Source organism: Lontra canadensis, unplaced genomic scaffold (assembly GCF_010015895.1).
Source record: "Lontra canadensis isolate GAN:19392208 unplaced genomic scaffold, GSC_riverotter_1.0 scaffold47, whole genome shotgun sequence".
NCBI classification, from domain to species: Eukaryota; Metazoa; Chordata; class Mammalia; order Carnivora; family Mustelidae; genus Lontra; species Lontra canadensis.
Genome location: NW_022631041.1, coordinates 12,066,591 through 12,082,919, shown reverse-complemented (window position 1 = coordinate 12,082,919; position 16,329 = coordinate 12,066,591). Strand labels below are relative to the sequence as shown.

The 16,329-nt window shown below is 38.4% G+C and overlaps 1 protein-coding gene across 2 annotated transcripts in view; it reads left to right on the top strand.

The window, feature by feature from the left end:
• The window catches only part of IMPG1 (interphotoreceptor matrix proteoglycan 1), a 126,283-nt gene that overhangs the window by 19,931 nt on the left and 90,023 nt on the right, over positions 1-16,329 (top strand). The window contains exons 2-4 of one of the 2 annotated variants that reach the window (XM_032873191.1): positions 3,799-4,032; positions 14,932-15,098; positions 15,367-15,395. In XM_032873191.1, the coding sequence (XP_032729082.1) occupies positions 3,799-4,032; positions 14,932-15,098; positions 15,367-15,395 (430 nt within the window). The remainder of the gene's footprint in view (positions 1-3,798; positions 4,033-14,931; positions 15,099-15,366; positions 15,396-16,329) is intronic. The other variant, XM_032873192.1, reaches the window with a different exon arrangement.

Below are 16,329 nucleotides of genomic sequence, written 5' to 3'. Positions count from 1 at the left end.
TCCACAATATGATATAGTACGATTACATTTATTTTTGTCCAAATACATATTATAATTAACTAAATTTTCTAATATCCTTGTACTCTGGAAAAAATAGAGGGTTTTTTGTTTGTTTTTTCTGAGATCACTTTGCCCTTCCTTCTCTTTGTAACTTTGAACTTCACCCAGAAACAGCTGTTGATGGCAGCCAATTCATCATCATAGAGGTTAGACTCATGTTTTGTCAAGTATTTTCTGCCTCAAAAGATTTTCTAATCTTCTATTAAGTATGCTCCTTTTTTATAGCAGGTCATTCAACTATCAATTCATTCTCATCAAACTTTTACCTATTCTTTCTAAATACTTATATAAAGTAAAAATATCAAACACATGAAAATACATCCAGAGAATCAAAGTTCAGTTCAATTTCGACATTACTATTTAGGCAGGATAGAGGACATCTAATGTGATCTAATTGTTTTGCCAAAGCTTGCTTCCATTAGCTCCAATAAATGTCAGCTCTTTTTACCTCTTTGGAATCTGTAGCATTCCATGTTTCAGTTCTTTAAATTTGGAGTTTATTTGATTGGAAATCCTTGGGAAAGATAGACTTTGTAAGTGTAAGTGTGGCTAGTTCTATAAATATTTTTGGACCCAGGTAACCCTTAGTCCCTGTTCTCAGAGACTTTGCCTACTTCTTTTCTAGTGATGATTTGGGGTCAAGATACAGGCAGAAGATTCTGATCCATAAATGATTAGTATCATCACAGGCAATCCCCTGTACTTGTCTCTATGTAATTTAGAGGAACACAAGCTGAGGTGTCAGATACTCATCTGAAAAAGGACACCAGAGAAAGATGGAAGATGGTTAACCTAAAGTAGAGAAATGTTTAACATAGGGGAAATAGGAGGAACTGTGAACTTGGCCTTCGGTATTCCAGAGAGCAGAAATAGGACTAATGGGTGGAAGCTACTAGAAGATAATTTTCATCTCAAAGAAAGAATTACTAGGTAGAGATTTTAAAAATGGAATGAGGTGCTTCCTTTATGAGGCAGACAACCACTTGTAGAAAATTTGTCACGGATCTCCCTTAGCTAGGAGATATTTAAAATTCAGGGACCATATAATTCATTTTCCAAACAGGGATACATTTGAGAATGAAGGGATAGCTGCAATAAACCAGGATATCCCAAGCAAACCAAGTCTCACTTCATCCTAATTCACCCTCATTGTTGACCACCAGTTATGTGTACAGGACATGTGGAGAATAGGGAAGATTGACCCTGGTAAGGAAAAGGGAACAGGTCAGAGCTCATAGGACTCTGGGACACAGAGCAAATCTGTAATTTTTTCACCACCTTCTATTCCTATCCTAACAGAATGAAGTCCAAAGGCCCAGAACAAGTAGATCTATGTGAGAAAGCCTGGATATGAGTAAAGTGTTAAGATCCAGAAGAATCCAAGTAGGAACAATGCCAGGACAGGGGCACTCTTCCCACAGCCGGGGGGGTAGTGGGGGTAGTAAATACTATTCCCAAAGCAAGTCATTCAGAGAGTTCTACTAGAGCATAACATAAAAAAGTAAGAATAGAACCAACCCCGAAGGGCAGAGCTTTGTGGGGGGTGACAAAGTGGAGAGCAGGACCAGCATTGTGATAGGCACTGTGAGAAGAAAGAAGTGCAGAATGTATGGGTAGCACAGTTTTCCAAAGTATGGTCTGTGCTTACTATACTGGATAGGCCTAGAATTATCTAATGATGCACATTTTTCTTCCATTCTTAGTGGTATTTGAAATTTAATTACAAAAACTTCTCTGTGGCTTACACTGAAACTTGTGAGTGCTTGAAATGTTACTAAAAATTAACATTCCTAAGCTAGAATTCCCATTTTACTACCTGTAGTGGGCACTAATGGCTGTATACTCAGCTCCTATCCCCTTCTTGCACTTGCCAGTGTTCAATGAGCATTTTCCAGTCTGCCATGCAGCCAGCCTAACTCAGGGAAAATTGGCCACCTCCACAGTTAGAATGAGCCACGCAGGGTAATTCCAGTCCCCTGCTCTGTGATCATTCAGCTCAAACCAGTGGCATTGGTGTATCCCTTGGCAACTGGTGTTGATCCAGACATAAGGCGTAAGTCAGCCATACTTTAGGGAAAGGTTGTTTTTCAAAATGAACAAGGGTAAGCAAGTTTAATTTGATGGAAGCCAGCCTACAGATAAAGTCACCACATGAGGGGACTGAAAAAGGAAAGGAGAACGGCAGAAAGGCAGAGTTAGAGCTCTGTTTTCCCCAGGCATTCCTTACTGTTAGCTTTCCTTTCTATGCAATAACTTCCTTTTTGTTTAAGCCATTTTGAAATGGGTTGTCTTGACTCTTCACCTGAAATGCCCTTACAGATCCATAAAACAGCAGTTTCCCAAGCCTGCATGTATATAGAATCACCTAGGGACCTTCCAAAGTTGCTGATGATGCGTTCCACTCAGAGATTATGATTTATTGGTTTGATGTATAGCTGGATGAGCAAAGTAATCCATACGCTCCCTTTCTTCCTGGAGAGTCCTAAGAATTTAACACTGTCCGAGATTGACAGAGTCCTCTAAGACTCCTCAAAATGCCAGAGAATATGTATTCCCTCAGGACTTGGTCCACCCTCTCTAAAGAAGGAGGGACTTTTATGCTTAGTGGCAAGACTTGAGTTGCTCTGCAGCTACCCTTCTTGGATTTCTGCTTGATTCCCTTGTCTGTGCCAGAAGATTAGAGTTTGAGGCCCTTCCTTCTTTAGCAGAGTGGGAATCTAAGTCTCAGTAAGCCACAAGCTTAGGATCTCAAGGGGCCATAGTGAACAGTCCCAACTGTTCCTCAGTCATTCCTTCCTTAAATGGAAGACAGATAAATGGAAAGAGGTGAAACAGGACAGGAGGAATTGAGATCTGACCACTGTTAACAGACTCTGACACCTCCCAGCCTCAGTATACCCTACCATGTGATAAACAGAAAAATCATGTCAGTTTCATCAATATAGCAGAGCTTTTGTGAAATAATATAACACATGTGAGAGAAATTCAAAGTAAGAAAGTATTCAATGAATGTAAGTTACTGTTATGAAAGGTCCAGAGAGTTAAAAATGAAACCTAGACCTAACCCTAACTGATACAGCAATGCCAGTGGGATGAAATGGCTCAGGGAGTGAAATCCTCTGCCAACCTGATCTCTTCATAGGCCCCTTAATTTTTCCTTTAACCTCCCCCCATAAAATATCCTGCTCACTCTGTAAAGTCAACTCTAACACATGTTCTTGCCCCAACCCACTTTCACTGTGTTGCCCTCTAAGCCCCACCATACAGAAATCCTAGGGCTGCCTCTAATAGGCAGGAAGATTGTTTTGTTGCATTTCCCCCCCCAGGCTTCTAGAAGCACTCCACTTCCTCATCCAGAGTGTACCTCTGGGTACCACAATGTGCTATCATTCCCCACTTGAATTATAATGTCTATCAAAAGAGGCATCTCTTGGGAGGCTTGAGTGCTAAGTGGGGAGTGATTTTTAGAGATGTGTGGGAAATGGTTTCAATATTTGGCAGTTCCTAAAGGCAAGATGATTTGAGATGTTGGTTTAAAAAAAAAAAATGCACTTGATCAGCTCATTATGCTATTCCCTTATTTCTAAAAATGCCTCGTCACTGAAATTTGGCAGTTGAACGAAAGTAGAACTTGAATAAATCAGAGGATTATAACTTTTAATTTATTTCATTCATTTATCGTATGTTTCACATATATCAATGTATATATTCACCAGGAAATCAATCTTTCTTTTACAGATCTCTCCATTAAAATATACCATTCTGAAACTAAAGACATAGACAATGCCCCAAGAATCGAAACAACCGAAAGTACTGCAAAAATGTTCAAAGTGTCAACCATGAAACGAATATTCGATTTGGCCAAGCATCGAACAAAAAGGTCAACATTTTTCCCAACTGGGGTTAAAGTCTGTCCACAGGAATCCATGAAACAGATTTTAGCCAGTCTTCAAGCTTATTATAGATTGAGAGGTAAGGAAAGAGATGGAAACTGTTTAGCCTCTCTTTCTTTTTATCTTTTCCCTTTCACTCATCCATACGTTGTCTTTAGCCCCAAATTTCCCAAATCTCTTATTTAGTCACAAGGGTTATAAAGATCAGTCAACTAATCTGAGAGTAATGAATAGTAAACATTCAAAACTATGGTAGATACCTGCTTTCCATTTAAAATAATGTCCTATGCAACATAGAACCATTAAGGCATTTAACAAGTCATCAGAAGGTCTTAGCATCTGAGTATTATCTCTTTGTTTTATTTTTGCCAAAGCCCAATATTGAATTTTAATGTTATTATTATGAAGTGAGAAGCACAGAATGATTGCAATGTCAGGAATCTGAGCAAGTTGATTTATGACTTAAGATTTCATTTTTCAAAAGCAACATTACAGTCCAGATCCTCACTCCTTCTTGTTAAGTTTAAGTTGTTTATTGCTGATCCAGCAAAAAGGTCTGAAGTTTGGAAACCTGGTGACACACCCAAGTGCAGAGGAGTCACAAATTAACAGTGGTTACCAAGATATAATGCAGGGGTTGTTAACAGAATTTACAACACAATTACTGTGATTTCCAGCAGAGTTACAGTGCAGTTTATACCCCAAGTCAGCATAACGGGATTCTTGTGGCTTTCTCAGAAATCATTATGGAGTTCAATCACACCACAGCTATCAGCGGATATCCTTGTCATTCACTCACTACAGATGAAAAAGTCGCCATGACTTCTTCTTTAAATGGAAACAAAACAAAATACAATCTTTAGTAGATACTATTAAATCCCCCAGGTTGCTCCAAATAATGCAAAATATCTTAGCTAGCCGAAGCCTAAATTCAATTCATCTTACACCTAAATGTTGAGGGATTTGCTGAGGTCCACCTTCATCACAGGAGATAATTTTTTCCAATCCAAAAAACACATCCTGCTCTGCTCTATTATTTTAAGCCCATTACCTATAATGTGCTGGTTCAGTTCTAGCCTGCGATGTATTGCAAATTACAACAGCGGAGAACCTCTTTCATGATACCAACATTCTACAAAGTTCTTAAGTATCTCCATCTGTAAAATATACAAAGGTTAAGTTAGTCTGGGGAATTTTTGCTGGGTTTTGGAGGCATACGTAACAGTCTCAAAAATATCAAGCCTTATGTTCCTCATATGTCTCATTTTATGTGGAAGAGACATTTGCTTTCTCACAGAAGCCACACCCACAGACAAATGACAAGTGCTGGATCACAGTCAGAAGGAGAACTCTAATTATAGAAAATGAAGCACACTTTATTATTATTCTGAGGTCCTAGCATGGCACCTCTGCATAGCAGTTTCTGAGTAAATGCTTATTGATGGATACAGAAGGCAAAGAGGCCATTGGGAATGCAAAGAAAAGACAATAAATGTGTAAATTATTCATTTTGAATGTGCCTACACATTGATCAGATAATGATACTGGTAAATTTCATGTTATTTGTTCATGAATGGAAGTGAAATAGTAGCATATGCATCACGTAGAATATGAGCACAACTGCTATTTTCATATAACTTCTAATGCTTTGTGACATTCACAAATAGGATTCATCGCAGGTATTTATGAAATAGACTATTTATTGCTGCAACTAAATTTTTAACCCTGAATTTTATTCTTTATTCTTGATTAGGTTTACCTTTTTCATTCTTGCTTTCCTGGATGAAACAAACCACTGTTTTTATCCCCACAGCAACAACAGTCCATTATCTTTATGGCTGCCCCTGGGTGATATGAAATTTTACTATTCATCAGCATGGGTTTCTTAAGTCTAACAAATTGGTTCACAAAGAAACAAGAAATAAGACCCAGCTACAAAATGGTGCTCCTTTGACAGAGTAACACGCTTCTTGTTTTTGTTGCTGCTTTTACAAAATTATCTTTTGACATCTTTCAAACTTAGGAAAGAAAACTTCCACATTCATCAAATCAAATGGAATATTGAGATATTTCTTTTTCTAATGCTTAAAGCAACACAAATGAAAATGATCTGAGCTTCATGGTAGACTCATAAACATGCTCATCCTAAAACACAAATTCAAGACAGGCAAGTTTGTTTCTGGTTGCCTCCCAGGGGAACCCTGTTCTCCTCCCTAGGCAAACTCCCTTCAAGTCCCCATTCCTCTCTATCTCCCTCCCTCTCTTTCCCTCACTCTCCTCCTCTTCCTCTTCTTCTTCCTTCTTCTTCTCTCTCCCTCCACCTCTGTCCCAAACTCAATATCAAAAGCTACATCTTTCTTTTACATTAATATATGCCTTAGAGAAAGTTTAAGATAGAGGGCATCCTACTTCTTGCTTCTCTGTGTGTTGTCCATAGACCAGCAGCATCACCAGGATTTGGCTTCTTGTTAGAAATGCGATCTTACTTTGACCCCATCACATCTACTTCCAGAATCTGTATTTGAATAAGATCCCCAGGTAATCCATTTGCACTATAAAGTTCTAGAAGCACTGGTCTAGAGAACATCTAGCCAACACCCCCACAACAGAAATTTTAAAAATGAGGTAACATGCTCAGTCAGGGCCATAATTGGTGGCAGAGCAGGGTTAGAACACAGCATTCTGACTCCTACTCCAGTGTGTTATCTCTCCATCTAATGCGTACCCAACCTGGTGGCAGACATTTTTACATACCATTGGTCTAACCTAATCCTTACAAGTGTGAGTGATTATCCCAGGGCATGCCTGGCCTCCAGGATGCATGTTCCCTGGGGTTCTTCCCACATTACCAAAGAGCCTACAGTATAGCTTTCAGCCAAAAGATTAAGACTCTGTGGTCAGATTTCAGACATTGGCCAGCAACAGTGGGAAGACTGAAGAGGCAAGGTTTAGGATTTCCCTAGAATCTATGCAGAAATCTCTCCCAGTAGATTTAGGGAAGGATGGTGGTGTAAGTTGGATAACAGGAAAGTTAAAAGGTTAGAAAAACCCAGCTTTCAGAGGTTTTCAGACTCCTCTAAAACCTGAGATCCTTTGATGCTTCAACTTTCAAGGGTTCTTTTGATGCCCTCTTGGTAAGGATAGGGAAACTCTCCTGGTGGAACATGGGCTGGTGCCCCTGTTCTCCCAATCAGACAATTTCTACACTTCCTGCTTTGTGCTAAGCTAAGAGGTCAGAAAAATGACATCAGAGCAGTCACCAAAACAACCTGCCCCCTCAGAAAGTCTAAAGAAAAACTACTGGTCCCTGTTTCATCTTTCACACTCTAATCCCTATAAATGACAATGCCCCAGGGAAATAATTCTTTTTTTTTTCTTTTCTTTCTTCTTCTTCTTCTTTTTTTTTTTTAGTTAAATTCCAGTTGGTTAACATGTAGTGTAGTATTAGTTTCAGCAGTAGAATGTAGTGTTTCATCACTTACATATAATACCCAGTGCTCAACACAAGTGCCCTCCTTAATACCCATCACCCATTTAAACCATCCCCTTAAAACCTCCCTCCAGCAACCCTCAGTTTGTTCTTTACAGTTAAGAGTCTGTCTTATAGTTTGCCTCTTTCTTTCCCCTGCCATGTTCATGTGTTTCACTTCTTAATTCCACATATGAGTGAAATGATATGGTTTTGTCTTTCTCTGACTGACTTACTTTGCATATTATACTCTACCTCCATCCATATCCTTACAAATGGCAAGATTTCATTCTTTTTGATGACTAATATTCCAGTGTGTTGTGTGTGTGTGTGTGTGTGTGTATACATACACACATATATGTATATATATACACACCATATCTTCTTCATCCATTCATCAGTCAGTGAACATTTGGGCTCTCTGCATAGTTTGGCTATTGTTGATAATGCTGTTATAAACGTCAGGGTGCATGTGCCCCTTCAAATCTGTGTTTTTATATCCTTTGGGTAAAAATCTAGTACTGCAATTATGGCTCATAGGGTAATTCTATTTTTAACTTTTTGAGGAACCTCCATACTGTTTTCCAGAGTGGCTGTATGAATTTGCCTTCCCACCAACAGTGCAAGAGGGTTCCACTTACTCCACATCCTCACCAGCATCTGTTGTTTCCTATGTTGTTCATTTCAGCCATTCTGACATGGCTGATTAAGTCCCAATAGTTCATTTTATGCTTTTGTTTGCCTTGCCTCAGGAGACACATCTACTAAGAAGTTGCTCTGGCCATTGTCAAAGAGGTTACTGCCTTTGTTCTCTAGGATTTTGATCGTTTCCTGTCTCACATTTAGGTCTTTCACCAATTTTTAATTTGTTAATTTATTTTATTTATTATTATTTTATTTTATTATTTAATTTAATTTAATTTATTAATTTATTTTGTGTATGATGTAAGAAAGTGGTTCAGTTTCCTCCTTTTACGTGTTGCTGTCCAGTATTCCCTGCAGCATTTGTTGAAGAGATTGTCCTTTTTCCATTGGATATTCTTTTCTGCTTCACTGAAGATTGATCATAGAGTTGTGGGTTTATTTTTTGGTTTTTTTATTCTGTTCCACTGATATATGTGTCTGTTTTTGAACCAGTACCATACTGTCTTGATCACTACAGCTTTGTAATATAACTTGAAGTCCAGAATTGTGATACCTCCATCTTTGTTTTTCTTTGTCATATTGCTATGGCTATTCAGGGTCTTCTCTGGTTCCATAGAAATTTTAGGATTGTTCATTCTAGCTCTATGAAAAATGCTGTTGGTATTTTGATAGGGATTGCACTAAATGTGTAGATTGCTTGGGTAGTATAGACATTTTAACAATCTTTGTTATTCTAATACATGAGCATGGAATGTTTTTCCATTTCTTTGTGTCATCTTCAATTTCTTTCATTAGCATTTTATAGATTTCAGAGTACAGATCTTTTACCTCTTTGTTTAGGTTTATTCTTAGATATCTTATGGGGTTCGGTGCAATTATATGGAATCATTTCCTTGCTTTCTCTTTCTACTGCTGCATTATTGGTGTATAGAAATGCAACAGATTTCTGTATGTTGATCTTGTATCCTGTGTCTTTACTGAATTCATATATCAGTTCTAGCAATTATTTGGTAGAGTCTTCTGAGTTTTCTACATAGAGTATCATGTAATCTGCAAATAGTGAAAGTTTGACTCTTTCCTTGCCTATTTGGATGCCTTTTATTTCTTTTTATTGTCTGATTGCTAAGGCTAGGACTTCAGTAATGGTAATGTTAAGAGTGAACATCCCTATCTTGTTCCTGACTGTAGAGGAAAAGCTTTCAGTTTTTCCTGCTTAAGGATGATATTACCTGTGGGTCTTTCGTATACAGCCTTTATGATGTTAAGGTATGTTTCCTCTACCCCTGCTTTGCTGAGGATTTTTATTAAGAATGGTTGTTATACTTCATCAAATGCTTTTTCTGCATCTGTTGAGAGGATCATATAGTTCTTATACTTTCTTTTATTAATGTGGTTTATCTCATTGATTGATTTGTGAATATTGAACCACCTTTGCAGCCCAGGAATAAATCCCACTGATCATGTTGAATGATTCTTTTAATGTACTGTTGGATGCAATTTGCTTGATTCTGAGAATATTTTAACCCGTGTTCATCAAGGATATTGGCCTATAGTTCTCTTTTTTAGTATGGTCTTTGTCTGGGTTTGGAATCAAGATAATGCTGGTCTTGTAGAGTGAGTTTAGAAGTTTACTTTCATTTCTATTTTTTTTTTTTTTTTTTTGGAAAGAGTTTGAGAATAGGTATTAATTCTTCCTTAAATGTTTGGTAGAATTCCCCTGGGAAGACTCTGGTCCTGGACTTTCGTGGAGAGATTTTTTATTACTGATTCAGTTTCCTTGCTGGTTATTCATCTCTTCAAGTTTTCTATTTCTTCCTGTTTGGGGTAATTTGTATGTTTCTAGGAATTTATCTATTTCTTCCAGATTGCCCAATTTGTTGGCAAATAATTTTTCATAATATTCTCTTATAATTGTTTGTATTTATGTGGCATTGGCTGTAATCTCTCCTCCCTGGAAAATAATTCTTTAAGCAGCTTCAGACATTTGTGCTTTAGGGAGAAAGTTCTCTCGGAGCCTTTGCGAAAAGGAGATTATAATGGGGGTGAGGGTGTTCTGTCTCTGAAGAAGGAAAAGGGCAGCAGAGAAAGGAGCAGAGCTAGGAAGATGTAGGCACAAAACAAGCCTTAAATTGGACTGAAATAAAAGCAAGACTTAACCTGAGACCAAAAGCAACATGCCTGAGGGTACATTGAACTGGTAAATAGAAGGATTATCATATTATGTTCTCCCAGATGTTTCACACACAGATATTATCAGTGAAAGTCGCCAACACTAAGACCTCAAAGGCAGTGCTACTTGATTTTATGTACATATAAATGCTGTATCTCTGGTGCTTAAATGTGATTTGAACTAAATTAGCAGGTGCATTGGGGAGAGACAGGTCATAATAACACCCCAACAGAGAGTATGGAGTAAGTAGATGAGAAAGATAGCAAGGGCACCTGATTTTCTTAGGCTGGACATGCAACTCTTAAGATTTGGGCAAGTCTCTCTTAATCTTACAAAACAAACTGAGGGTTGCTGGGGGTAGGGAGGATGTGGAGAGGGTGGTTGAGTTATGGACATTGGGGAAGGTATGTGATATGGTGAGTGCTGTGAAGTGTGTAAGCCTGATGACTCATAGACCTGTACCCCTGGGGCAAATAATACATTATATGTTAATAAAAATAATTAATAAGAAAGAAAAAAAAGAAAAAGAAAAAAGATCTGGGCAAGTCTCAAGATACTCAAGTGTTGTTTCTTTCTTGCATTGTATGTAGACCCATGAGTAGAAATGAAGATCAAAGACTGCATGGTTGTTGGTACTGGAAAAGGCATTACAACTCTCTGATCCTTGCCTGACAGGAGGAAGCTAACATTCACAAAAGTGTGTTCTCCTGGTGAAGCTATTCACATGCTCTCCAGGTGTGCTGACCTGTATTACTTTCCCAGGTGTGGAAAACTTGATGGCATATTTGAGGTAGAGGGAACTGCACCCACTCCTGGCTTTGTGGCTTCTGGTGAGGTGGCTGCTGGTAAATTAACCTGAGCTTCAATTGGTCTGGAATTCTCTTTGCCTTTTTTTTTTTTTTCAAGAGAATATTAAATCGTTTATTGATTACACATGATAATGGATGATACACAAGCTTTAATCCCATCTATAATTTTATCTGATACCATAATTCAATTTAGATATATTGCAAAGGATGTGCCAACAATCATATTAATAACCAAATAAACTCCAGACTTTGCTTCGGTGACCTTTTAATGGTGAACTCCAGGTCACAACACATTAACTATCAGTTCAACTACACCAAGGTTTGTGGAGACAATGGCTTCTGTGCCCAAGCAGGTTGCAAATAAATTTCGAATGGAACCTGGCATCACCCTGAAGGAATTCTAACTTCACACTGTTGGGGTAGTATACCAAGATGGCTTCAGAGTAGACTAACTTTACACAGCACATTTAAAAAAAAGACACATTTATTCAGCGTCATGATCAGACTATTACATTTAGCAATCAACAGCATGGGTGCAAAAAAAAAAATCTACATTAAAACCCTTTGTTGGAATGCTTTACACTTTCCACAGAACAGAAACTAAAATAACCTGTTATACAATTAGTCACAAATACAGTCCTCGAGTTTTTTTTGCCCATACACATGAGTATTGTCTAAAACATGTCTTCTTTGTAGCAGCTAGGCCCTGCCACCACTGTGCTTGGCTGAGTTCACAAATCTGTTGTAACCTGTAGCTTCCCTGTCACTTCTCTGGCTCTCCTCTCCTGCTAAGCTTTGTTTCCTGGCAGTAATTAAAACCTTCTGCCACTGCCGTAGCTGCTGCTGCTGCTGGAACCACCATAGCCACCTTGGTTTCGTGGTTTGGCGAAGTACTGGCCTCCACCACCATAAGGGCCAGAGCTTCTGCCTCCAAAATTGCCTCCTTTCATGGGTCCAAAATTTGAGGATTGATTGTTGTAATTGCCAAAATCATTATAGCTTCCGCCACCTCCAAAGTTGCTTCCATCATTACCAAATCCGTTATAGCCATCCCCACTGCCACCATATCCACCACCACCTCGACTGCCACCAAAGCCACCTCGACCACTGAAGTTTCCTCCGCGACCAAAGTTGTCATTCCCACCAAAACCACCTCCACAACAACCACCAAAGTTTCCAGAACCACTTCGACCTCTTTGGCTGGATGAAGCACTAGCCATCTCTTGCTTAGAGAGCGCTTTCCTTACTTCACAGTTGTGGCCATTCACAGTATGGTATTTTTGAATGACAATCTTGTCTACAGAATCATGGTCATCAAATGTTACAAAAGCAAAACCCCTCTTTTTGCCACTGCCTCGGTCAGTCATGATCTCAATCACTTCGATTTTCCCATACTGTTCGAAATAATCTCTTAGATGATGTTCTTCAGTGTCTTCTTTAATGCCACCAACAAAAATCTTTTTCACAGTTAAGTGGGCACCAGGTCTTTGAGAATCTTCTCTTGAGACAGCCCTCTTTGGTTCCACAACTCTTCCATCCACCTTGTGTGGCCTTGCATTCATGGCTGCATCCACCTCCTCCACAGTGGCATATGTGACAAACCCAAAGCCTCTGGACCGCTTGGTGTTTGGGTCTCTCATTACCACACAGTCCGTAAGTGTTCCCCATTGCTCAAAATGGCTCCTCAGACTCTCATCGGTTGTTTCAAAGCTCAGACCTCCGATGAAGAGCTTCCGCAGCTGTTCAGGCTCTTTAGGAGACTCTGACTTAGACATGACGGCGGTGGGAGGGGAGACTTTAACGATGCTTACTCGGCGGCGTCCATGGGCAGAAAGCTCTCTTTGCCTCTTAAAACCAAAAGTTAAGAAAAATCCAGACATACAAAAATGGGAGTGAGGGACTATAAAGCATAGGAGTAAGAATCTCCAAACTGGTCTTCCTTCCCTTTGTTCCTTCCCCCAATCCCTTCTCTCAGCATGCAGGCAGAGTTTCTCTAGAAAGTCAGATGATGTCAGCTTCTGCCCCAAAGCCTCCAATTGCTCCCCATTTCTCCTGAGGTAAAAATCAACATATTGTAATTGCCTATGACAGATGTCATCTTACTTTTTACCCTCACTTAATACTCTAAAATAATTTTTAAATTATGTACCCCTTTGCATGCTTTTCAGTTAACATCTGAAGTTTTTTGTCTTAAGTTTAAATAATCAGATAAGAGGCAACTTCTGGTGAGTTGTAGATATTGATATTGAAAATGAAACAAAAATTAGAACATTCGTATGCATCTAATAGAATCTACCATAGCTACACAGTAGTTACCATCAAATAGTCCATAGTGCATCCCTTCATATACTCTTCTCAACAGTAGGAAATGCCACAGGGATCCTTTTTCTTCATATAACCACATTTCCACCCCACTTCCCACTTTACAGCCTTATCTTAATGTATTTTGTGCTTGAAAGTCTGTTAGTGGTTACTCTTACATACTTCTCAGTAACAAAAATACATATATAAATTTACAGATTTTATTTATTTCCTGTTACTATAGGCTTTATGTGTACAATGAAATTCCTGGGTTCAACATTTATAATTACTTTTAATATATAATTAATTGAAACAACTAGATACAAATTTAACAAAAAATTTAAATATATTTCTTTTGACAGATATAAGATCAGATACAGGTTTTGTGGGACTAACATTTGCAAATACAAATTTAGGAACAAGAGTTTGGAAGAGCCCAGTGTACATGAAGGGCCTGTAGCTTAAGTTTCATTAGCTTCAGCCTCTGGACACATGGAGTACTTTGGTGTTGTTCCTCATATTAGTTTATGTACCATTACTTCTTATTACGTGTTGCCAAAATGAGATAGGATTTAGCACCAATTTTATCCCTGTTTTTTTACTTGGTTTCCCTTAATGCTGAGAAAATTTAAATGTAAATAAGTAGATGGAAACAGATGGGAGTTTTGTTATAGTAATACCTTTATTCTTTAAGTTGTTTTGACATTATATGCTTACAATCACATCATGATCTGTTATTATTTTTAATGATTTGTCAGCTGTCAGCTCCATTGGGACTTCTTCTAATGTGTTGAAAGCAAAGATTCAGAAACCACCCTGCTGCAAAAACAAGCGTTACCCCTCAACTGAGTTCACTTGGTTTCTTAACCTCCACACTGTTATTTGACATGGTCCCTTTGTGTGGCAACTTAAAGGCACTGAGCCACAGTAAGATTTGGGAGGGTTGAATGGGGGGAAAATGCGGGCCAAAGGGAAAGTGGAAAAGGAAAGATGTGTCCTCAGGCAGACAGACTTTAGGGAAGCATGATAGGAAAAATGAAATGTAGATAGTGATCTCTTTAAATTGTCTGTGTGCCTCTGTTTCCTTTGAAAAGTCTTTAAATATAGCCAGGTCCCTATGCCTCAGTTTGAAGATTATTGGTCCACAAGGTTCTACAGAGTCCCTGTTCCCCTCACCACATCTTTCTGTCTTCATCCTATTTTATTGTCATACTTGCCCTGGTCACACTGACCTCTTTGCTGTTCCTTCAATGTTCAGAGCATTCTCCAGCCTTGAGGCCTTCTCCATACTGCTCAAAAGTCACCTTTACGATGAGACCTTCCTCAACTGCCTTACTTTAAACGACAACCTCTCTCTCTCTTTCTCTCTCCCATATTCACTGTCTTCCTTCTTTTATTTTTCCCTATAACACATAGAAGAGTTCAATATATATTTGTTAAATGAATTAATTTCTGTGGGCTATAAATCAGTGTGTCCACATAAGCCATCAAAGAGCTGCATGTTCTAAGATTATGCTTGTTCTGGGAAACAGGGATCATCTCAGGATGTAGCCATTTTCTGCTCCTAATGGTGTTTCATTGCAGTGTGTCAGGAAGCAGTGTGGGAAGCATATCGGATCTTTCTGGATCGCATCCCTGAGCCAGGGGAATACCAGGACTGGGTCAGCCTCTGCCAGCAGGAGACTTTCTGCCTCTTCGACATCGGAAAAAATTTCAGCAATTCCCAGGAGCATCTGGACGTTCTTCAGCAGGTGAACCTAAGCACTGTACATTGGGAACACTGTCCAAATAGCTCCCAGGCCTCCAGTCCCTGCCCCTTTTCATTTGGTTTCTACTGTATAAGGGTTAGTTGAAGAAATGCTTAGAGATATTTGATAAAGCCAACAAGAATTTTATTTTTGCAAAATAGCATTGTACAGGCTGGTTGAAGTGAAGTTAAAGGGAAAAAGGGATGAAAATAGACTTTAGCTCTTCAGTTGACATTTTCTCCTGGTAAAATTACTTTTTATCTTTCTGCAGAGAATAAAACAGAGACACTTCCCTGAGAGGTAAGTACCCAAAATAGAGTGCAACATGCTCTTGACTTTTGAAAGATCATATAATGGAGTGAGACTGAGCTATTGTACTTTTATGATATTATGTCAGCACTGAAATCTGTGTAAGTTATTCTGACAGACAAATTATGCATATACTGTGCTAAAGATAAATGAGTATATAAAGGGGAAATAGACCCTAAAGACTAGATTAATGTTGGTGCTATGTTTGCAGATAAAATGGATTCATTACTATGTGTTAAGTATCTGATATGTATTTTCACTTATAAGATATAGAACAATTAAAATAGTTTGATTTTTAGAATTTATGATAAACCATTAGTTACATCAGGAAAATACTAATACAATCAGACAGCAACCTGCATTTTGAACTCTCATTTGGTATTCTGTGAAGCATTAATATTTCTCAAACTAAATTACCAAAGCACTGAGCTATACTCTCAGCAAGAACTGAATATCAAATAAGAAAATCAAAATGAGAAAAAGGCAGGGAAAAGTACATTAAATAAAATGATTAAAGAAGAGAGACAAACTCTAATCAAAAATTACATACATTTTATAACATTTAGAAATCTAATTCTGAAGACAATACTAAGAGAGACACAAATTTGGCTGTATGAATTACTGACAATTCTTTATAATGCTTTTCACATTTGTTCCTTCATTTCTATTCTCTTTGCCAACAACATGTTCTAGGACCTTACTAATTTACGCTGTGAAAAATGTCAAATCTGATCTCCCTAATGGATTTCCCTGCCTCTAACCTCTTCCCCTCCTTAACTTGATAACTGCTACTGGATTAATAAGCCTGAAAAAAAAAAATTCCTTTTGTTTCATTGGGCTCTGTTCAATGACATTCAAAAGAATCCCACATCTTCCTCTTACCCTTCTGAATATCCTCTGCCCACTGTTACCCTCATGCTCTGTG